Raw genomic sequence first — 24111 nt, 5'->3', positions numbered from 1 at the left:
TACTATCAGTGCTTAGATAAATCAAATTTCAATGTTGATTTGATATTAAATTTATCCTAATTTTTAAAAAGAAGCCTGAAGAGTGCTAATTTTTAACCAATTTGTTCATTTCTTAAGAAAATTGGATAGCAAAGATTTTTGGTCTGATATAAATGTGTGTCTTCTTTTTAGGCCTGTGATTTTTCAATGTAAAACAAAATTTAAAACTTCTTATAATAGTATTTAGCAGGAGAAAAGAAGGAGGGAACTATAAATTATAATAACAAATACAAATAAGTAATTTATTAGGTTTCATTATTTTCTGTTTCTTCAGTGGTTTTTGGCAAATTTCTCATATCAAGAAGCACTTTCAGACACACAAGTTGCTATAGTTAATATTTTGTCCTCAACTTCTGGTAAGAAATTTGTCTTATCTGTATTATAACTTGAGGCCTATTTCTGATATATATGTGTACATATAAATATTTTTATCTTGTTATAAATTATTTCATTCTTTTTAACATATATTAATGTATTATAACTATTACTTAATCTTAAAGTTTAGTACCATAGCCTTGTACTGTTTATATTCCTTCTAATGCTTTACAGTATTTTCTATGCAACAAAAATACATTGTATATAAAGTTTTATAGGCTGACCCTTTGTATTGTAGCTGTCTTTCCTTTCACATATTCTTTCTAAGGATATTTTTTTCGACCCTTTGGCTAAATGTGGTTGCTTATTTCAGATCTATAATTTGCTCTATGAAAGGTGTTTTATTTTTAAAATTGAATCAACTTCCAGGTCTAGAAGATAAAAAAAGTATTTTTGAGCTGTAAAAATAACTATAGCACACATACTTGATTATGATGAGGTCAGAATATTACTGTGAATGCTGAGATTAACTCTCTTAGTAGTTTTAAAATAAATAGGACTGTACTTGATCTGTATTGGTGAGATAAACAGTTTAATTTGGAGACTGTTTCCTTGTATGGTCTTTGAACATTTCAGCCTAGGTAACTGTAGTCGTATTCTTAGTCATTTAAAAATGACAAGATTTAAAAGTTAGGTAATAAGTAATTTACTTATTTAAACAATCAAGTTGATAATAAATAATTTTAACAGTATTTATTTAAGCGAATGTATCTTTCTTTAAATCTTTTTCTTTCCACAGGACTTTTTACCTTAATCCTTGCTGCAATGTTTCCAAGTAACAGTGGAGATAGATTCACTCTTTCTAAACTTTTAGCTGTAATCTTAAGGTAAGAATATAATATAATAGCTAGTTTGTTCTTCTTAAAAATGCAGTGTTTAAAGCATTTCTGGTAGTGATAGAGGAGGGTTTATATTATAATATCATATATAGGCAGAGAAAGAGGAAGATAAAAGAAGGTTTTAAATGAACATCAGCTCTGCATCACATCCTTGGCTAGTTTTAGTTTTTAAAACCTTCCTAGGGAGCATAACTGAAGGGAGGATCTTTGGTTCCCATTCATGAGACTGTGAACTTAACTAAGTATTGTACTGACATTCACATGCAGTTGTCTCTGATTGTCTCAGCCTTAATCTTTTAGTTATTTTCTGTATAAGCCATCTGGCAATTTTGTATTACTATTTGTAATATAATACATAAGTACCATTAGTAACTAATTTAAATCTTTTATTTTTATTTAGCTTTGTATTTATTTGTCTTGTCTTCCCTAGGAGATTTTAAACCATTGAAGACTAAATCCTTGTTTTCTGCTTCTTTGTGTTATCAAAGGCCTAGCATAGGGCTTTGCTTACAGTCAGTATTCAAATAGATATATTGATTTGATGAAACTCTTGTTTTTGTAAGAGAAAATCAGAAATCAGAGAAGGTACCAGAATAATTTACCAGAAAGATTAGTGTTTTTGAGCTATCAGAGCTGGCTTTGAATCAGAGCTCTGTTTGCCCCTGGCCATTTCCCCGTAACTCTCTGAGAGGATTTCCTTGATGGCAAAATGATGATAGTATCATCTAATTTACAGTTTTGTTTTAAAGTTTGGAAGGATGTATAGGAAAAGTGATTATAATAGACACTGGTTCTTGGCAGTCACAAAGTGGTGTTTCTCTCTTTTAGATACAAGGGTAGATTGACAGTGGTAGTTTTCATGGGCAGTCTGGTTGAGCCAACTGATTTACCATTTAGACTTCATGGATGCTAGGAATTTATTCTTTTACATGACTGGCCCATGATTTAGCCAGACGAATTTTTACACTAGGAAAATACAGTATATTTATATTAGGGAAGTAATGAGGTTTATCCAGCTTTGTTCACAATTCATGCCTATTTCTAACTGTTCTTTGTGTTGTCTTAATAAAAGTAGAAAGATGCACAGAAATAGAAAGACAATATAAGGCTCCGTGAGGATGGGAATCACATCTCTCTTGTTCATTGCTTAACCCAAACTATTGCTCAATAAGCAACAGTTGAATGAAGAAATAACCTCTGATTTCTCTGCCTCCTTTATTTGGTCTTATTTTATCCATTAAAATGATGGAATTATTTATTTAAATATTTAAGAATAATTTTACTGTTAATTTTGATTTTACCTGGTGGGTTAGTGATAAAGAACCTACCTGCCAATGCAGGAGATGCAGGTTTGATCCCTGGGTAAGGAAGATCCCCTAGAGTAAGAAAGAGCAACCCACTCCAATATTCTTGCCTAGGAAATACCATGGACAGAGGAGCCTGGTGGGCTGCAATCCATGGGGTTGTACAGTCAGACAACTTAGTGACTAAACAACCATAACAATATCAAGAGTTATTACTAGTTTATATGGGTTTAATACATGTACATTTCAAAAAAAAGATTGAAGGAGGGATGACAAATTGACTTTTTCCTAATTGAAAGGCAGAAGATAAGCATAGCAAGTTAAGAACACTAGACTCCGGAAGTAGACTGCCTGTGTTTCAATCCCAGCTATGTGATTTTGGTCAAGTTACTTCATTTTTTTGTGCGTTAGTTTTCTCATGTGTAAAATGGGAATGGTAATGATTAATAATACCTTCCTTATAAGGTAATGTCAGTCATTTTATGTGGATTAAGTGAATTAATACAAATACAGCACTTATAGTATACTGATATTGCTGCTGCTAAGTCGCTTCAGTCGTGTCCAACTCTGTGCGACCCCACAGACAGCAGCCCACCAGGCTCCCCCATCCCTGGGATTCTCCAGGCAAGAACACTGGAGTGGGTTGCCATTTCCTTCTCCAATGCATAAAAGTGAAAAGTGAAAGTGAAGTCGCTCAGTCATGTCCGACTCTTCACGACCCCGTGGACTGCAGCCCACCAGGCTCCTCCATCCATGGGATTTTCCAGGCAAGAGTACTGGAGTGGGGTGCCATTGCCTTCTCCGATACTAATATTATTCAGTATTAATTAAATCATGAATTCTTTGATGGTTTGACCTAAAGTTAAGATTAGTCTTTATTACTTGTAAATAACTTTGATCTTTATGATTAGTCTTTTAAAGGAATTTATTATGTTACTCATCAGTAATGACGGTTATTTCTCATAGCATTGGAGGTGTTGTGCTGGTAAATCTGTCAGGATCTGAAAAGTCTCCTGGAAGAAACACAATAGGTAAGTATCTGACTCTGAATTCTTCCTGTTAGAGTATACAAGAAAGACCTGTGCATATCATTGTGCGTGTGCACATACACACACGTGCATGCATATGCACACATGTGCACACAGATATACACGCAGAGGGTGGGCACTAATAAGGCTTTTATTAAAAAAGTTTTTCCTTTGGAAATAATGTAAGAAAATTAAAAAATAGAACACAGAACTCTCATATAACCTTCACCCAGATTCTCTTAACTGTTTATAACATACATAACTACAGTATAGGTTTAAAAATCAGGAATTAACAGCGATTACAGTCATTTTTATTTAGTCTGTAGGTTCTTTTCAAATTTCACCATTTTTCCCCACTAATGTTCTTCTTCTGGTCCAAGATCATTTGTTGTGTTTAGGTATCATGTCTCCTTGGTTTTCTTTAATCTGTGACTATCCCGCTGTCATTTTTTGTCTTTCATAACTTTAATATTTTTGGAGAATACTGTCTGCTTTTTTTTGTAGAATGTCCTTCAATTTATTTTTCTGGTATTTCTTTATGGTTAAATGAATATTGTGCGTTTTTGGCAAGAATACCATGGAAGTGATACTGTGTCCTGACAAATCCATCATATCAAGAAGGCTCATGATATTTATTTGTTCTATTACTAATGACATTAATTTTAAAGTGATGTCTGTCAGGTTGCTCCAGTGTAGCTCCTAGTTTTTCCCTTTGTAAGTGATAAGCATCTTGTTAGAGATATGGAGACTATACATATATCCTGCCCATCATGCTTGCAGCCACTAATTTTGTTATTCTCTTCTGATTCTTACCTGAAACAATTACTACTATGGTAAACATTTAGTTTTTGATCCATTGTTTAGATTTAACAGAAGAATCCAGTTTCCTTGGTTTCCTTCTGTATACTTTCTTTAGATATTTAAAGTCCATTGAATAGAATAATGCTTTCTAAGCTATTCCTGGATAGTGCCCAGGGAGCTGTGTCTCTTGAACTGTCTTAGCTTCTTCTCACCTAGAGCAGCTCTGTATGTTTAAAACAATATATGTGTTTTGTGTGTGAGATTTTGTTGACAGGCTATCCTTTAATAGCAATAATAAATAAATGAAACGTTGAACTTTTGGATAATTGATTTAAAGTATTGAATGTGGTCACTTGGCAAATAGCACCTTATTATAGCTGTTTTTAAAGGCTTACTTAAATGTTTTTGAGAGTGAGTTAATATATTAAAGAGAATCAATATTCATTACGCAGGAAGGAACTGCTAGTGCTACATTATGTTAGGTATTTTAGAACATGAAAAAGTATAAATTATGTGTTTGCAGTTGTCAAGAAGTTTTTTCTTTTAATCAATATATATGATTGACAAAATGAAACTCCTAGAGAATAAAATCATACTAGATTCAACTGTAGTAAGTATTAAATTGTCTAAAATAGAAGACAAGTAGGATGGAAGTTTAGTGGAGTAGAAAGAGGATGCTTGGTGACAGTGTGGGACTTTAAAACAGTCTTGAAAATGGTGGTAGAATGTGTATTAAAATGATACATGGCGGGGGGTGCGGAACAATATAAATAGCCTAGAGTGGGAAGAAAACATTGTTAAGTTGGCTATGTCAGGTCTCAAAATTGTTTATGTACGGGAAGATAGGAAGTATGCACTTCAAAATTAAATACCAAAGTGTTGGTATTATAACATGTATAACTGATTGGTTAAATCATCAAGGTGAATGATTTTGTATTTGTTGGTTTACACTTTAAAGTCCTTCCTATATTCCTGGAGGACATGGAAAAGGTGGGTTATACTTTATCTTTTCATATTTGAATAGTACTCATTTCTTGAAATAGGACCTGACTGTGTCAGATTTTAATTAAGTATGTGTTGAATGAGTTCATGAACAAATACTTTATTATATTGACTTTTACAGGTTCCATTTGGTCTCTTGTTGGAGCCATGCTCTATGCTGTTTATATTGTTATGATTAAGAGAAAAGTAGACAGAGAAGATAAGTTGGATATTCCAATGTTCTTTGGTAAGAATATGTTTAACTTGTTGAGACTATGTACTCTGAATGATTAACTTAGGGTTTTGTTTTTGTTTTTTGGAGGGAGTAGGAAAGGTTCCCTTCCCACTCCCCCATGTAATTCTTTAAAATCATTAGACTTTAAAGATTATGAAGTCCACTCTCAGTGTTTTTCTCTTATCTTGTTCTGCATAATTGTGGACCTGGAGGAAATGTTCACTCTCTCAATGTGAGGTAAAAGAAATTCTAACATACCTTTTTCAAATTAATATCTTTAACCTGGAAATCAGATATTTTCCTCATTGATATCACTGGTTATGCTGTTATAAGCATGTGAGGGTTTACCTGTTGTATTATACATTTTGCCATTTTTGAATTGTTAGAAGCATAGAATTGGGGAAACTGCCCCAAAATGATGTCTAATACTATTTCTGTCTATGAGCTAATTTTTACTAAAAATTGTAGGTCATTTGCACTGTAAGACTCAGACTCTTTTATGACATAGATTTTTTAAATTACCCAATTACAGTTTCAGGCATCAATTCTTAATTTTGGTAAATGCCTAATATAATTTATAAATTCTTATTTGCCTGAAATGAGCTCAGTAAAGAAGTCTGATATCTAGGATTACAAAAGAAGAGTACATTGACATGATATGTTCCAAACGATATCTGAATATCAATAGATAATGGAGCCTAGGGATGAGAATTCAAAGTACTCTAGCTGTTGTAACTTCTTTTATCTCATAGTCATCTGAAAATGAGATTAGACTAGGTTAGTAGCTGATTTATTAAGGATCCTGGGAAGATTGGAAGGAAGTGGAGTTGAATGTGTGAGTTTGGTTCCCAGACTGCTCTGCTGCTTCTACTGAAGCAATTCTGCTTTGTTGTTTTTTTAGCATTATAAATTAATTTGTAGAAATGATTTTTCTACTAAAAGTAGTTTGAATATCTGCACCTAATGATTAACAAAAATAAAATCTTTGAAAACCCACCAGACTGGGTGATCACTCAAGTTGCTTTCAAGTAGAGAATTCCTAAGTATACCTTAAATATGAAGATAATTTTAATGACGTCTTATTTTGAAGTCATAGCAAAGTCCATCTGGAATGGATTGAAATGTTAATATTTTGCAGTTTTTTTTTTTTTTTAAGATTGGCAGCTTTGAAGAAAAATTGCTTCTTTACTCTTGCTGGAGAGTATGTGTAGACATATGCCATGATATGTAAAGCAATATGAATTTGACCTGGGCTTTAGAATAGACAGAATTAGAGAAGAAGTAGTTAGAATTGAGATGTGGAAAGTTCTTTGGGCATCACGGTGTGAGCAGAGCATAGCAGGAAACAGTGAGTAGATCCAGTGTGCTGGAGCATTCAGTTGAGGAAAGAGGAGAAGCATATGAGGCGTATGAGAATCTGCAGAACCAGTGAAGTGATTTGAACCTTTCATCTCTAGATCCAAAGGTTGTCACTTCATGTGGAATTTCACAGGCTTCAAGTTCAGGGAACAAAAAGAGATCTGCTTCCTGATAATGTCAAAGTGAAAGTGAAAGTGAAGTCACTCAGTCGTGTCTGACTCTTAGTGACCCCATGGACTGTAGCCTACAAGGCTCCTCCATCCATGGGATTCTCCAGGCAAGAATATTGGAGTGGGTTGCCATTTCCTTCTCCAGGGGATCTTCCCAACCCAGGGATCAAACTCTGGTCTCCCGCATTGCAGGCAGATGCTTTACCCCAAAGTTTGGTGTTTTAAGTACAATGATTTTTTAATGTTATACAAGCCTTTTGTGTGTGTTGTTTGTTTTTATTTTTATCACTAGGTATCTTAAGTTGGTTTTCCTAGAAGCAGAATATGAGACAGTAATTTGGTGTGCGAGATTCATGGAAGGGGTGCTCTGCAGGAAAGACTGACAAGCGAGTGAGATAAGCAGAATAGAGAAGAGGCAAGAACCATGTGATCTCTGGTGCAGCTGAGGCTTGGCCAGCTTGTTTTAGGTCCCTGGGCAGGGAGCATAGGGAGAGCAGAGGCAGTCCTCAGAATTGTCCTAGCCTAGAGCCGTTAGGATTTGGCTGCAGAGGGTGTGGAGTGGGGAGAGGGTGGGATCTTTTTGGGAAAGACAGACTTGGTCACTCACTCTCCAAGACAGTTCTTCAGAGAAGGCAGGTACTGTAAGTCTTAGTGGCAGAGAGTGGGCATTCCCTCCCTATTACAATTTAACTAGGCATCCTAAATACAAGTTTATTATTTAGCAGCAAATATAAAATATATATCTACTGTAATTTTCTTTTAGGAAAGCTCTATAATTACCTTTGGATCTCACAGTGAAATTGTGATGTTAAACTGTATGCTAAGTCACTTTAGTCATGTCCGACTCTGTGTGACCCCATAGACGGTAGCCCACCAGGCTCCCCCGTCCCTGGGATTCTCCAGGCAAGAACACTGGAGTGGGTTGCCATTTCCTTCTCCAGTTAAACTGTATAGAAAGTCCAATAAAAACTACTATAAAATTATAACATTTGTGTCTTTACATTTTCATGTGTGTAGTCATATATAAGCTCACATTTCTATATTTAAAATAACAGCATTTGTTAACTGTTTATTCATGCCATGTACTGTGTTGTATTTTTTTCTAATCTTCCTAGTAACCTAATTAAATGTTATTTTATACTTACAGATTGGAAAACCGAGGTTTGCAAGAGGTTAGCATGTTGCCTAAAGATTATAGTAGTAGTGAATGGTAGAGTGGGATTGGATCCCAGGGCAGTCAGACTGCACTTACCCACTAAATGTTATACCCATCCTTTACACATAGTCCATGTTTAGTTCATATTTACATAGCTATCTGTATAAGTATGTAATCTCACAGACTAGCTTATGAGCTCTAGGAAGGCAGGAAACAAGAATTTTATCTTTTTTTGGAACCTTCCTCCATTATCCCTAGCATAGCATGGGTGCTTTAAGCATAAATACAGATTGAATCAGAGAGTAAACAGTGTATGTAGTTCATCATAATAATTTGCGCTGAACACGTGCACACATAGATATGCATGAGTTATTCCTTTTACGTTCCAGGACACTGTATTATCATAATCTGATGTTGACAGCCAATCTTTTTGAATCATTGTAAATGTTTTTTCTTCAGTAGTTGCTCTATGCAGTAGGGATAGTTGAACCTTGAAGACTCTGTGATCCCCAGTCGCTTGATAAAGTTTTTGCTTGTGTTCATCTCTCCATAGGACTTACTTAAAAACAAAAGTAACAGAACTTTCAGTTAAGGAAACCTAATGAAGCTCATTATAGGAAACCTAATGTTTTCTGATTGTAGAGTTGCAATTTTGAAAGATTGAAATAAATCACAGTTACTAACTTTTTGTCTCTTTTATACGTGTTTAGGTTTTGTAGGTCTCTTTAATCTGCTGCTCTTATGGCCAGGTTTCTTTTTACTTCATTATACTGGATTTGAGGACTTTGAGTTCCCCAATAAAGTAGTGTTAATGTGCATTGTCATTAATGGCCTTATTGGAACAGTGCTCTCAGAGTTCCTGTGGTTGTGGTATGTACTGTTTATTACCCTGTGATTTATTAGTTATGAATTTATTGACTTTTGGCTAGTTTAAGCATTTCTATATTTTCTGTCTTCTGATGGCCCTTCCTATGTACTTTCTCAGCTTATATACTTACAACGTAATACAGTAACTCCATTAGAGCAGGAACTGTTTTAATTTTTTTAAATTTCTGTGTTCCCATTGCATAGACTAGTGGCTTGCATATAGAAGTTCATAAATCTTTGTTGAATGATTAGATGAATATGAATGACCTATATTTATAGAACTGTTTTATAAAGTAGAGTGTTACACAGATTAATGGTATCATTTTCTAATGGACACTCACACTTAGGAGATGTGTATCCCAGGTATGCATACGTGAGTTCTAAGTGAGAATCTGGGAACTTTGCTTATTCAGGAGTCTTTGAAATGTCTGTTTGATTGTTCAGATTTTTGTTTATTCTCAGGACTTTTCATATGAGTGAGGCAGATATATAAACCCTAATCTTTAGGGTTTGATTAATTTGAGGTTTTAACATACTTTGATGTAGTATCAACTATGTTGATATGTGGTAATAATCTTAAAATATTTTGAAGATAATATCTTATATAGTGTTTAAGAAAACCTTCAAATATAGAGTTTAACACTTAGTTCTATTCCCATCTAATAGAAACTTAGAAACACAAATTGTACTTAAGCTCCTGACTGAATTTTATTGCATACCATTTAAACTACTGATTAGTTTTCCCTTGCAAAAGACTGCAACAAAAATAGCCTTTTCCATGAAGTCTTGCTTAATATGCTACCTGCACTTGTCTCCCCTCTCCAATTAAGGAAGTATCTTTTTCCTTGATGTCCTCCACTCTCACTCCTTTTTATGTAGTACTTAAAGGTTTAGTTTATATTGTAGTAATTCATGTAGTTGGGTTTTCCTGGTAGCTCAGACAATAAAGAATCTGTCTGCAGTGCAGGAGACCCAAGTTCAATTCCAGGGTCAGGAAGATCCCCTGGAGAAGGGAGTGGTTACCCAGTCCAGTAGTCTTGCCTGGAGAATTCCAGAGACAAAGGAGCCTGGCAGGATACAGTCCGTGGGGTTGCCAAGACTGAGCATGAGGTCGTTAGACTGAGTAATACACACGCACACAATGTATGTAATTATCTTAAATTCCTTTGTTGATCTAGAACCCTTTGGTATCAAAATCTATTTCCTCATTTTGTACAAATTATTTTAGGTGCTTTTTTTTGCTTTTTTTTTTTTTTTTTAAACCAAAAGGACTTACCTTTTTTGTGTATTAATATGTATCATATGTCTTGTTCTTTTATCCTGTCACTTCTTTTGTTATATCGTTTCTCCTGCCTCCTTCCACTCTTGGTTCTGAGCTGATAAAACTACTTACTGGTGATGTTTTGAGTGTTCTTGGTTGAACCATAGAGAATTGTTGATTTTCAGCCATTTTTGATGGCTGTTTGAGAGGGTTCAATGCAGTGAACCCTATGCTTTAAATGATTATTCACTCACTGTATTTTAATAGAAGTTTATATTCTGTACTATTCTAAGTTTAGTTTAAATTAGAAAATTTCAAAGCAAAGAGTTCTTACATATTTGAAAGAAATAATTTAAAAAATTTTGGATATTGGACTAGAGAAAGGTTTAGCATGGTTCGTATTACATTAAGACTTAGAGTAAACATGGACAGTGCCACTTTCAAATGTTAAAATACTCATTCCTTATTGAGAGTTTTATTTTTAATAAATATATAGGATAGAGTTTCATTATGCCAGCAGATTTTAATGTAGGCTTTGAGGATGAATAAATACAAGTTGTGACATATGTAAGCTCTCTAATGTGAGCATTCTAAGTTTGCACCCTTGGAAAATTTTACTCAAATAATAAAATAACATGTTTTGAAGTATTCTTTTTTATATTTAACTTTTTTAAAATTTAAAAAATGTACAAAATGGATTATAATGAAAAAATAATCTTTGTCTTCTACCCCAAATTTTCATTTCTTTTTCTCAAAGGCAACCACTGTTAATTTCTTAGCCTTCTACCATACAAAATTATCTGTACATACAGAAGTGTGTATCAATCTCTTGATCTCCCCCCTCCAATTTGTTTTATTTTTAACATGAAAACTATGGATATCATTCTTTACTTTTCTTTGTTCCCACAAATTGTTGTCATGTAAATCCTTACATATCAGCCACTAGATTCATTTTTTTAAAGCCTGTGTAGTATTCTAATCTGTTATGCTCCAATCTGTTATGTAACATAATGCATAGAACATAATGTGTTTTACCAGTTCCTTCTTGAGAGATGTTTTTGCTTGTAGTCTCTTGCTTTGAAAGTTATATGGTATTAAGCATCCTTATATTTTTGCATATACACGTAATTATTCTATAGGATAAATACTGAAAAAAACTGAATCAAACACATGGACTTCTGATTCTGATAAAGAGTTACAAAATATCCTCCGCAGAAGGAACACAGTTTATATTCCCAACTGTGTATTTGAATCTTTGTTGTTGAAAAAACTGAACACTCAAAGTCATATATTATGATCAAAGCTACCTGGGCTGGATTTTTCAGGACTTCAAAAAAGTTTTATTTTTCAGATATACTTCTATACTCAAGCACTTAAGAATACTTTTAGTAACAATTCAATAGCAGTAAGTTAATCTGTAATGGAACAAATTTCATGTCCCTTAAATTCTAGGTGTTATTGTAACTCAAAACAACTATAAGAAGCATATCTATATGTTTTATATAATTTTATATCTTAAAAATAATTAAATCAGAAGTCATAATCTACATGTATGATGATTTTTTTCTTTTAGGAAGGCAAGATTATGTTAACTATAAATAGACAACTAACTTTAGCATATATATAATCATGTACGGAGTAGCATACTAAAGATTTAAAAGTGCAGTTGTAAATTTTTTTGGAAATTAGAGATGTGTACTTGTCACTCATTGTTTATTTAAAAAAATTTTTCAAGTGCACCATTAGCTCCATATACTGTACTTCTAGTGTAGATGTGAGGTTATCCACCTAGTCCTCTGTCTCAGCATTTCCTGAAGTGTCCTGAATGGATAATAGATCAAATGAATTCAGCCATCAGCTAAATTGGGAAACCTGCTATAAGTCAAATGGGTTTTTTAATACTTCATCTCAGACTCAGTCTGATGTTACTTTGCATTATGAATTTCTAAGAACAAATGTATTTTAAAAACCCAGGATTTCCCTGGTGGTCCAACAGTTAAGAATCTACCTTCCAATGCAGGCAGTGCGTGTTTAGGATCCCTGGTCAGCAAACTAAGATCCCAAATGTTGTGGGGCAACTAACCCCACATGCCACATCTAAAGACCAGCCCACGTGCTGCAACGAAGAGCCTTCGAGCCACAAAGAAAGATCCCACATGCCACAACTAAGACCTGACACAACCAAATAAATAATTAAAAAAAAAAAACCTCAGGGAATTCCCTGGTGATACAGTGGCTAGAACTCAGTGCTTTCACTGCCAGTCCCAGGCCTTGCTTCTGGTTAGGGAACTAAGATGCTGTAAGTTGTGCGGCCAAAAAAGAAAAGACCAATAATAATTTTTTAAACCCAATATTTGATCCCCAAATACTCTTTTCACAGAGAAGCTTATGAATTGCGGGCTATCCCTTGAATTCTCTTTACCACATTGATAAGAACTAATTGTCCAGCCTCTGTTGAACACTTAAAGTGACATACTTTATCAAGAGTTCAGTTCAGTTGCTCAGTCGTGTCCGACTCTTTGCGACCCCATGAATCGCAGCATGCCAGGCCTCCTGTCCATCACCAGCTCCCAGAGTTCACTCAAACTCACGTCCATCGAGTTGGTGATGCCATCCAGCCATCTCATCCTCTGTTGTCCCCTTCTCCTCCTGCTCCCAATCCCTCCCAGCATCGGAGTCTTTTCCAATGAGTCAACTTTTCGCATGAGGTGGCCAAAGTACTGGAGTTTCAGCTTTAGCGTCATTCCTTCCAAAGAAATCCCAGGGCTGATCTCCTTCAGAATGGACTGGTTGGATCTCCTTGCAGTCCAAGGGATTCTCAAGAGTCTTCTCCAACACCACAGTTCAAAAGCATCAATTCTTCAGCGCTCAGCTTTCTTCACAGTCCAACTAACTCTCATCCATACATGACCACAGAAAAAACCATAGCCTTGACTAGACAGACCTTTGTTGCCAAAGTAATGTCTCTGCTTTTGAATATGCTATCTAAGTTGGTCATAACTTTCCTTCCAAGGAGTAAGCGTCTTTTAATTTCATGGCTGCAGTCACCATCTGCAGTGATTTTGGAGCCCCCCAAAATAAAGTCTGACACTGTTTCCACTGTTTCCCCATCTATTTCCCATGAAGTGATGGAACCAGATGCCATGATCTTGATTTTCTGAATGTTGAGCTTTAAGCCCACCTTTTCACTCTCCTCTTTCACTTTCATCAAGAGACTTTTTAGTTCCTCTTCACTTTCTGCCATAAGGGTGGTGTCATCTGCATATCTGAGGTTATTGATATTATCAAGAGTTAGCCTCTTTTATTTCAGGACAATATTGTTAACCCTAACAGCTAGAATTTACTTACCTATAATTTCCATAGTTCTATAGTCCTAACTGTATATATATTACAGCTTTATAATTAATTTTTATACACTCAATATCTATTCAATACGATGCTTTTCTTCATTTTTTTCATTCAGTTATATAAAATTATATGCAGTTGGTATGTCAGAATTTGATACTAACATTGATAATTCAATGTGAAAATAAAATGAAGAGCTTATATTTTGGTTACATCAATTACTAGAAAAATGAAAAACAGCAAGGAAAGATCCTTAAAAAATACTCATTTTTTTTTTTTCTGATACTAAGCCAAACCAAAAGAGCAACAAACATCTAAAGAGTACTTAATTTTTAATGAGGGCAAGATATTTTTGCTTTAATGACAGACTCACCTGTTGGTTATCACTTTCTTACTGTTATAAGTTATTGTCCTGAACTTTTATTATAGCTGTTTCCTTTGTTATCTAAGTGTCATTATCACAAAACTAAGAATTCTTCTGACAGTTTTATAAAAAGTGTTAACAAAATATAAGTTACACATCCAAAGTTGAATATCATCTGTAAGCAGATTTAGAAAATAATATAAAATCTTTTGAAATTTGTATATTTATATATTGGATTTTTAATATTTAAAGATGAATTTTGAGAATTATCTTAGTAACTGTATTTTTTATTATGTTAATCCATCGTAAGCTTTTATCCTGATCTCTCTTGCCTATATGGTAGGGTAATTTTTATTTTTTAAGATTTTTGGATGTGAACCATTTTTAAAATCTTTATTGAATTTGTTACAATATTGCTTCTGTTTTATGCTTTGGATTTTTGTACACAAGGCATGTGGGATTTTAGCTCCCCAACCAGAAATCAAACCTGCACCGCTTGCATTGGAAAGTGAGGTCTTAACCAGTGGACCATCAGGGAAGTCCCCCCCACGAGGATAGATAATTTGGGGTCATTGTTTTTTGTTGGTTCTTTTGTTGTTTCAGTATGGCAACGTATATTTTCTTTCTTTGCTTTTTTTTTAGGGGCTGCTTTCTTACCTCATCATTGATAGGCACACTTGCACTAAGCCTTACAATACCTCTATCCATAATAGCTGACATGTGTATGCAAAAGGTAAGGCAAACTATTTACTATATATTTTAAGTATATTATTAAATCAGAGCTAATAATGAAAGTTAAGGGACTGTGACTAAATTATAAAGATGACCATGAATAATACTTGGTGCCTTCTCTTCCAAGCTGTTTTACTACATAGAGATATAAAAAGTACCAAAGAAATGGTCATCTTTGTAATTTAGTCACATTTAGTTTTTATTTAAAAAACAATTCTTTGTTATTTAATTTTGTTTTCTGATTCAGTATATTATTTATTTACTGTGGTTAAGAATGGAAATCTCTGTAATTGAGAATTAATTATGCTTCATATACCATGATTTTCAAATAATGTGAATATTATTAAATATATATAACACTAAAATCATACATCATATAATATCCAGGCCTTTCTACATCTTCAGGTCATAATCTTGAATATCAACCAAAATTAGTGAAACTAGGGAAATGATGCTTATCAGACAGACGATTTTGGTAGCTGCTGTGTAAATGAACTTTACCATACTGATATTTTGAAAAATCAGCTTTTTTGAAGATTTGAAAAATAAAAATTGAAGTTTAATTTTATTTTTGGATTTTTAAGAAGACCTGTAATAGCGAATTTAATTTTAGTAAATGATACTGTAATTTGTTCAAATATTTTAAGATGGAGGCAAAACAGAAGGGAAAATATATGTATATATAATTGATTAGAAAAACACACCGACAGTCACTTCTTGATTGCACATCAGGCATTTAGTTAAATGAGTAGGCTGCGCCTTTGGTGGGAATTAAGGGCAGAAGAAACATTCTGGAAAAAGTAGCAGGGTGTGTCCCAGAACTGCAATAGAAACATAGTGGGAGTAACTTACTTTCTTAGGTTTTTTTTTATTCTAATAGTGAAAGGTATTTATAGATATCAATAGTTTCTGAAAAATTTTGCATTCATTAACTTTATTTACTGTGCTTAAGATACATTTTGTTTTGTTTTGTTTTTAACTTACTGCTATTTGATATAATAGGAAGCATCCCTGATTGCATTCAGACTTATATTCAGATATATTCAGAAATTAGACTTTTTTTGTTTAGTTGGGCAGTTTTCATTGTTAATAAATGTCTTCATTTAAAAAAAAAAAAATTGTCCTCATAGCTTGCTGGAATTCAAATTAGAAGTTTTTTATTATTTGGCAACATAAAAATAACTGCATTGTTAAAAGTGAACTTTGCCTGTAAAAGTCATCTAGAGTTTCACCTACCTTTATGAAGTTTGGTTTTTTCAGTAGGATTTTTTTAGGTGAATAGTCATGATATCATTCTGTCAACTATATTTGCGTTTTTAGCTCTAATTAGTCATAAGTTTTTTTATGCTGTATTTTTTCTGTTCTTGGGTCATTTAAATTCATCATGTTTTTTCTAGATGATTAAATATCCTGCAAATATTCCAAGAATATGCTACACCAATAGTTTGATAACCATGTGAAGACTTTTTAGTACTGCCTGCTAGGTGTTAGGCTGACTCAGCCTGTGTATATGTACCATATGAGAAGAATGTGCATGCTGAAATTTATTAGTGGTTTTCCTTGTGTTATGCATTATGAGTCCTTCATAAATAAATAATTATTTTCACAAATACTTTACTCTGACTAAAGCTAATATGAAAAGGAATAGTATATGTTTCCCACAAGAGGGAGTCTTGCCTTTGTTTCTATACCTCATTTCTTTAATACTTAGAAAGGATAAGCAGTTTTTCTTCCCTATTTTAAAGATAGGAGTTACTGTTTTCATCATTATTTTGAAAGCAAACTACCAGTGTGTTGCAGCTGAGTCTCAATAATTAATCAGTGTAGGCTTTTTTGGTAATTGTTTTTGATCCTAAGTTGAATCTAGGTGGTAAAGGAAATAATTTTTTTTTTTTTGGTAACTTTATGGGATCTCATTATTTTTAATTTTCTTGATGATCCAGGTAAAATGATGGTTTGAAGGGTCAGGATTAGCAATCTGAGAGCTCCTCACCTTTGAGGCTTTGCCTGTCTCCTTTGGCTCACATTTCCTAGTAAAAGTATTTCTCTTTGTAGTCTTTACTTGTGATTTCCTTTGGAATCTTTTTCTTTTTAAGCTGTATTTCATCAGTAAATTGTTTGCCAAAGTTTCACTTAAGAGTTTCATCTGTTTTCAGTACTGTCATAAGAAAAGACCCATAACATAACACAATATCACAGCTATAGCATAACTTAGTTTTTTATAAATGGGAATTTAAAAAAAAATGACTTCAGAAACTAGAGGAGAAGAATCAACTTGAGAATAGTCAGTAATCAGTAAAGAACAAATGGGCAGTGTGATATGTAAGACAGATGCTTAAAAATTCATAATTCTATTTCTGGTGTACTCTGCCTAATAACTGAAAAGCATGGTTTCCTGCCTTTCCTTTAGGATATTTTCTAAGTAAGTAGTTATTTTTTTGGTAATTGAAGCAAGTGATTAGTATAAGTAAATCCTTATATTTAATAATAACATTCTTAATATATTGTCAGTGCTTAGTATTATTTTCTTGGTGTTTTAATTTATTTGTCCACGTTATCACAAATGTAAAAGTTGTGTTTAAGGGAAAATTGTCTTAATGATAATTGTGGGTTTTTTTTTTTCTTTTTTCCTATCTCTTATTTTTAGGTGCAGTTTTCTTGGTTATTTTTTGCAGGCGCTATCCCTGTATTTTTTTCATTTTTTATTGCAACTCTCCTGTGCCATTACAATAATTGGGATCCTGTGATGGTGGGAATCAGAAGAATTTTTGCCTTTATATGCAGAAAACATCGAATTCAGAAGTAGGTTAAGTTCCAATATAAATTTTTCAAATGTTTGCCAAGTATGGGAATCATACCATGCTGACCTAGCTTTTAGAGATTCTATGAAGAATTTTTAAAAGATTATAATATTATATATACAATGCCAAATAAAAGAATCTGTTCACATCTATGGGTGATAGGATAGTTTCTTCAAAACTGCTGCTTTTTAAAAAAATGTTTTAATTAACAGGTGAAATCAAAGTGCTTACAGTTTTGCTGTAACAAATTTAAGTGTAGAAAAAATTTATTGATGTGAACAAAATTCATAATAAAATATGGTAACATTGCCTCATTTTCTTTTTCATTTTTTTTTCAAGAGAGAAAGCATTTTATATTCTCTAAAACATTACATTACAGAATGTAAAGAACTTCTTACATTCTGTAAAGAACTTGGGACAGTTTGTTGAGCAGTCTTGCTCTAGTCCTAGGTCTGACCTCAGGCATTAGCCAGTGGAATAGATCATTTGTGAAAGTTCCTTTCAGGTCTAAAGCTTTCCTAACTATGGTCTTTTTTTTAAGGGTTCCAGAAGACAGTGAACAGTGTGAGAGTCTCATTCCTATGCACGGTGTTTCTCAGGAGGATGGCGCTAGTTAGCTATATTCCAGGTTTGTATGTTAGTGGGCATTAGTATTGAATAAGGTTCTTATTCTTTTAAAATGTTTATTTATTTTTATTTTTGGCTGTGCTGGGTCTTCTTTGCTGCGCTGGCTCTTCTTTAGTTGTGAGTGGGGGCTACTTGGTTGCCATATGCAGGATTCTCATCACAGTGGCTTCTCTTGTTGCAGAACACAGGCTCTAGAGCACACAGCCTTCAGTAGTTGCAGCATCTGGGCTCCTTAGTTGCAGCACCTGAGCTCTAGAGCAGTCTCAATAGTTGTGGCCCACAGGCTTAGTTGCTCCACAGCATGTGGGATCTTCCCGGATCAGGAATCGAACTCGTGTCCCCTGCATTGACAGGCAGATTCTTTACCACTGAACCACTGGGGAAGCCCAGGTTCTTATTCTCGTATTGCTCAAATACAGAATCAATTTCCTATAATTAATTTTTTTGAGAGTTGATACAGCTTAGAGGCTGAGAAAATCCAACTCTAGAGTCAAACTGCCTGGGATCCGATTCCAGCTTCTGTGTGTACTAGCTGTGTGACGTTATGCAAGGTTCGTAACCTCATTGTGCCTGTTTTCTTCTCTGTGAAGTGGGGTTGCAGAAGAACCTCCCTCACAAAGTTGTTAGAAGTATTGAATACTTGGTAAGTTTAAAACACATGAAATATGGTACCTGACCCAAATAAGTGATTACCAAGTATATCCAGTCCTTTCTCTATGCATGTGTGTGTTTACCATAACTGGCATGATTCATCCAACATATCCTGATTCTCTGACTATGCTTTTCTCTTAACAGTGTTTCAAGAACAGTTTGTTTGTTTGTTTGTTTTAATTTTAAGAAATAGTATCTTTTATATTTCTTACATGACAGAAAGAGTTTTATTGTGTTTTGGCTGCTGTGTCTTCACTGCTATGTGTGGGCTTTCTCTAGTAGCCACAAGTCGGGGCTACTCTAGTTGTGATGCATGGGATTCTTGTTATGGTGGCTTCTCTTGTTATGGAGCACAGAACTCTTAGGCCTACGGGTTCAGTAGTTGTGACACACGGGCTTAGTTGTTCTATGGCATGTAGGATCTTCCAAGACCAGGGATCAAACCTGTGTCCCCTGCATTGACAGGCGGATTCCTAAGCACTGGACCACCAGGGAACCCCTGATTGGTCCCTTTTTCTTCTAGTTTTTACTCTTAGGATGGCTATGCATGCAATAGTGTGAAGAGTTAGAGTTCTATAAGACTTCTTGTTCAGTGCAGCTGTCTCCTGCCCTGCCTATATTGCTCTCACTTTTTTTCCCACCCTGAGGAGTCCCTTTAAACTCCTCATTGATTATTTCTGTATTTTCCTCTCCATCTAAGTACCATGCTTATACTTCTATTTCTTGATTTTTCAGTTTCAGGCATCTTCAGTTGATTTTCCCACTATGGCAGTATGAGATAGGTTACTTTCAGCTTCCCCGTCCTCTGCTCCCACTCCACTTGCCTGCCTTCCAACCCTGTATCCTTCCTTCATCCTCATCATCCAGGATAGTTACGGTGTGGTTTGGATAGATATGTTATCAGTGTTTACCAAGTTATGACCATATAAATGTTATTTTTCCTGAACTATGTAGGATTGTGCCTGGCATTTAGAGAATTAACCTCAGATCTTCTCCTGGGATAGAGAAGAGGCACTTGACTAGCTGTGAAAAGTGAAGGGACGGCATCTGAGTATCTAATTGCCTTTTTCTATAAACTTTGTACCAATTTTAGTACGTTTTTAGTTGTACATTTTTTTAGTTTTTTAGTTGTACGTTTGTAGTCTACCTATTTTTAGTTGTTTCTTTTACCTCTCCCTACAGAGATACCTGGTTGTATTTCTTCATTGCTAACTAAGAATTAGCTGCTATATTCTTGTCTCTGTTCTTTGTCCATGTGGTTTAAACCTTAAAAAATCCCTTTATTGTCTTTCTCCTGAGGTTTTGGAGACAGTAGAACTAAATATGTATTTTGCCGTATTTAAATTTTTTAAAAATGCAAATAGTTATATAAAGCTTTTTTAGAACATACTTTATTTATTTATTTCACTATGTTGGGTCTTAGTTGCTACACATGGAATCTATCATCGAGGCATTTGTGCTTCTCTCTAGATACGGTGCCTGGGCTCTGGAGTGCACAGGCTCTCTAGTTGCAGGGCACAGGCTTAGTTGCCCCACAGCATGGGGGATCTTAGTTCCTTGACCAGGAGTTGAACCTGCATCCCCTGCATTGGAAGGTGGATTCTTAACCACTGAAGCATCAGGGAAGTCCCTCTTTAAATCTTTTTAATGCTTTAATTTATGCATTTTCCCTCCCTGGTATGCTGTGCATCATTTTCATATTCACATTCATACCCACTCTCACCCAGAAATTTTTGGAAGTGAGAGTAGGATAAAAGGAAGATAGTGAAGACTAAAGAAGATAGACTATAATAGAGTAGAATAAGGTAGACTGGGTTAGGCAGGAGTCTTTATCTCCACAGGGATAATGATAGGATGTATTATGAATAAAACTGTTATTTTGTGATCTTAAAATAGCTTCAGATGTCAGTCAACACGTAGAACTCACTTACATCAGTTCTTAGTACTCACCTCAAGTTCTGGTATCCAGTTATTTAAGTATATAGACTGTTTGATATGTATTTCAATGTTAAGATAATTTGCTTTTTAAAATATAAATTAGAAAATTAAAAATGACAGTTGTAATCTAATGATGATTATGTGTTTGTTTTTATTTTTAGCTTGATGATGGAGTAGTATACAGCGAAGAGACAATCTCTGGCAAGTTTTTGTAGAAAAATGTTTCAGTGCCTAGTCTGAAAAATAACAGTTTCAGTTCTTTGGAACTCTAAAACATATTTTCCTCATATCTTTTGTCTTCATTTTCATAATGAAGTACTTTGCTATGTAGCTGTGTACATACCACTACAGTTATAGGAAGTTTCGGTCTACAGTCCATCTAAAGGACCAACCTGCCTTATACATCTCAAGGAATTCAACTGATGAAATAATTTGAACTAATCAAAGAATAAAATTTTAATGTTCTGAAGACTTTATTTTCACTTATTATTTGTTAAATGCTGGACTATATTAGGAAAATGTTTTCAGAAATCATTTTAAGTACATAGATCAGTGTTTCTTACAGGTAAAATGCTAAAATAAGCTGCCTATAATAGGTACGAATTATATTTTTGAGTTTTGTAGAATATTACAAATTAACAAAACAAAAAGTGTTTAATTTATGCAACAAATATGTTCACACAAATTTGGTAGGACTTTAAAAGAATCAATGTTTGACAGATCTGTTTCATTTACACTGCATATACTGTATTATCTTTCATAGCATTAGGTGCCTTGTACTTTAAATCTGTGACAAACCATGATGAATTTTTAAAGGGGAAGTATTACTGTAAAATGAAGAATTATGTATTTCTAAAGGCTGTAATGCTGTAAATTTAATTGATAAAGCTCTGCTTATTTAGAGTTTTGAAGAAATATCCTCTCTTCAATTGAACATTTTCATAATGGAATGATGTAAATTGAAGTGATAAAGTATTATTAAAATAAAATGTTTATATATATGTGTGTGTGTATTACAGATCTACCAATTGGTTTCTGATTTTTTCATATATAAATATGCAAAATTGTTCTAGAACTGGATGCCTCTTTTTAAAATAATTTAGTTTTCCTAAATAAATTTTTATGATTAAAAACCAAAGAAGGGAGGCAAGAAGAAATTCTACTTTAAAAATTACAGTTGTACTTTTCCTCTACCAAGATTAAATTAAGTATAAAATACTCCTGATTTAACTCTTAGACTTACATCCTTATTGTGCAGGTGCTCCTGGACTTTACTCACTGTAGACCTCAGAGGATTAATGTATGTCCCAGAATCCATTCAGTCTTTTGATTAATCAGAACCCATTTCCTTCTCAAGTTTTGTGAGACTAGTTCATTTCTCTTTAGAATTTCTAAAGAATTGAATTATGATTCAGTTCAAAGAATTATGATTTTTAAGAATTCCCTTTGTAATGCTTAGCTTCAGTTTGTCTTATTCACAATCTTAAAATTTCTTTGGTGTTACTATAAGTCTAAAGTGAAGTTTAGTTTGTCCTGAGAATTTTTATATTACATTAATTTAAAAGATTATTTCTTGCTAACATTAAATTTTAAAAAATAGACATCTGTTCTCCTATTTGGTGCCACCAATAAATCTTATGCTGAAAATCATAATTGATTTTGTTAGCTTGGCACAGGTTAAAGGCGTGTAAAGAATGTGGACTTCTAAGAAATTTTATCCTGGGAAGAACTACTGAAGTAACATTTCAGTTACTCAAAGACTAAGTTTGGTTGAAATTTATTATCTGTATACCTCTCTACTTTCTATTTTTGCTGTTTGGACCATTGCCAGTACTTCTTGGCAATTACAGGATGAAATAGTTGAAACAGTGATAGTGAAATTAAAACTTTAAATTATTCTCTAAATATGGTAGGAAAAGAAGTTGAAGTCAGAAGTTTTTAGTTGTCCATGTGCTCTGTGTTCATATGCCATACAGATCATGTGTTGTCACTCAGGATTCCAGAAGTAGTAAGCCTTGTTAATATATTGGAAAAATCTTGAGGAGGTCTTCTTCCATTTGGCTATTATGCTTTTTATCAATGAACAGCCTCTTTAGAAGGAAGCAGTATTATTGCTTCCCTGAAAGTATGAATTACTACTGCTTTGCAGTATTATCTTCTCTCCTAGTTATATCTATGTCAATGTTTTTTATATTTGAATACTGTAACCAGTGCAAATGAGCAGTTGAGGACTTCCTTCCTGCATCTTTGTAGTTGAGGGTTCATCTTCTCAAGAAATAGTTATGGTAGATTACTTCCATGCTGCGATTACCTAGAAATCGAGCTAACAGGGCTCTGTCAGAATGTGACAGCAGTCACATTGTGGACCTTTGGAACTATTGGGAGAGGCTACACTGAAGTATTCGCTAACGTCCTTCATCTCTTGGAACAGTGTTGGCCTGTGATTATATTTTTCTGAATCTAAAGACCCAAATAGAGATTTCTAATATCTTGTTTCAGTCTTCTACTTTTCTTCCCATACATAATTTAAATCCCATTATTGTATAATGTTTCAAATTATGACCTTGATGAAAGGGAGTCTGCTGTTTTGTACTATGTGTTAAACGAACATCAGAATCTCTACTAAAACAAAACCAAAAAGCGAGGCAGCCTTAAAAGCTTAGGTGAACACTTTGAAGCTTAAAAAAGCCATTAGGGGTACATAAGATACCTATAATTATTCCTGTAAATAAATTTTGATTTAAAAAAATGATTTTTTTAATTGACTTCTATCAGCCTGATTAACCCCTTAAACTGATTTTTCCACTGGCAAGGAACAAATAAAATTCATTTTTTCTATAGAATTGAGCTCACAAGGTAAAATGAATGTTCTCAGAATTATACAGTCTTATTTCAGAAAGAATGCTAATGCTTTATAGTCAGTCGTGCAGAGCCAATTTGGGGTTGCAAGGTATGACTGCTATGGAATCCAAGGTTTTTCGTCAGGCACTTTGGTAAGATCTGTAACACTAATTCTCAGTGTGCTGGCTGAAGAAGCAAAATGTCCTTAAGGAAGGATAAAGTAGGAATTAATTTTAACATATATTTCCCAGAATCGTATTAGCAAATAAATGAAATGTTATTTTTATATCAAGCAATTCTAGTTGTAATCCTGCATCATTTCTGCCTACTTTCTTTTTGAAATAGTTATTACTAAATAATATTATAGGAAGAGTGAAAAAAAAACAGAAATGACTGT

At 33.9% G+C, this 24111-nt stretch overlaps 1 protein-coding gene across 3 annotated transcripts in view; it reads left to right on the top strand.

Annotated features, from left to right (window-relative positions):
- SLC35F5 (solute carrier family 35 member F5) overlaps positions 1 to 23622 on the top strand; it is a 41868-nt gene extending 18246 nt beyond the window's left edge. The window contains 9 exon segments of one of the 3 annotated variants that reach the window (NM_001101242.1): positions 314 to 395; positions 1154 to 1241; positions 3524 to 3588; positions 5510 to 5614; positions 8998 to 9157; positions 14767 to 14857; positions 17504 to 17658; positions 18199 to 18285; positions 21035 to 23622. In NM_001101242.1, the coding sequence (NP_001094712.1) occupies positions 314 to 395; positions 1154 to 1241; positions 3524 to 3588; positions 5510 to 5614; positions 8998 to 9157; positions 14767 to 14857; positions 17504 to 17658; positions 18199 to 18274 (822 nt within the window). In that variant the 3' untranslated portion in view covers positions 18275 to 18285; positions 21035 to 23622. 3 annotated transcript variants of the gene reach the window in all.
- Positions 23623 to 24111: the final 489 nt, after the last annotated feature.

This window comes from Bos taurus, chromosome 2, assembly GCF_002263795.3.
Source record: "Bos taurus isolate L1 Dominette 01449 registration number 42190680 breed Hereford chromosome 2, ARS-UCD2.0, whole genome shotgun sequence".
Lineage (NCBI taxonomy): Eukaryota > Metazoa > Chordata > Mammalia > Artiodactyla > Bovidae > Bos > Bos taurus.
Note: the sequence above shows the minus strand (reverse complement) of the source record. Positions and strands in the feature narration are given on the sequence as shown.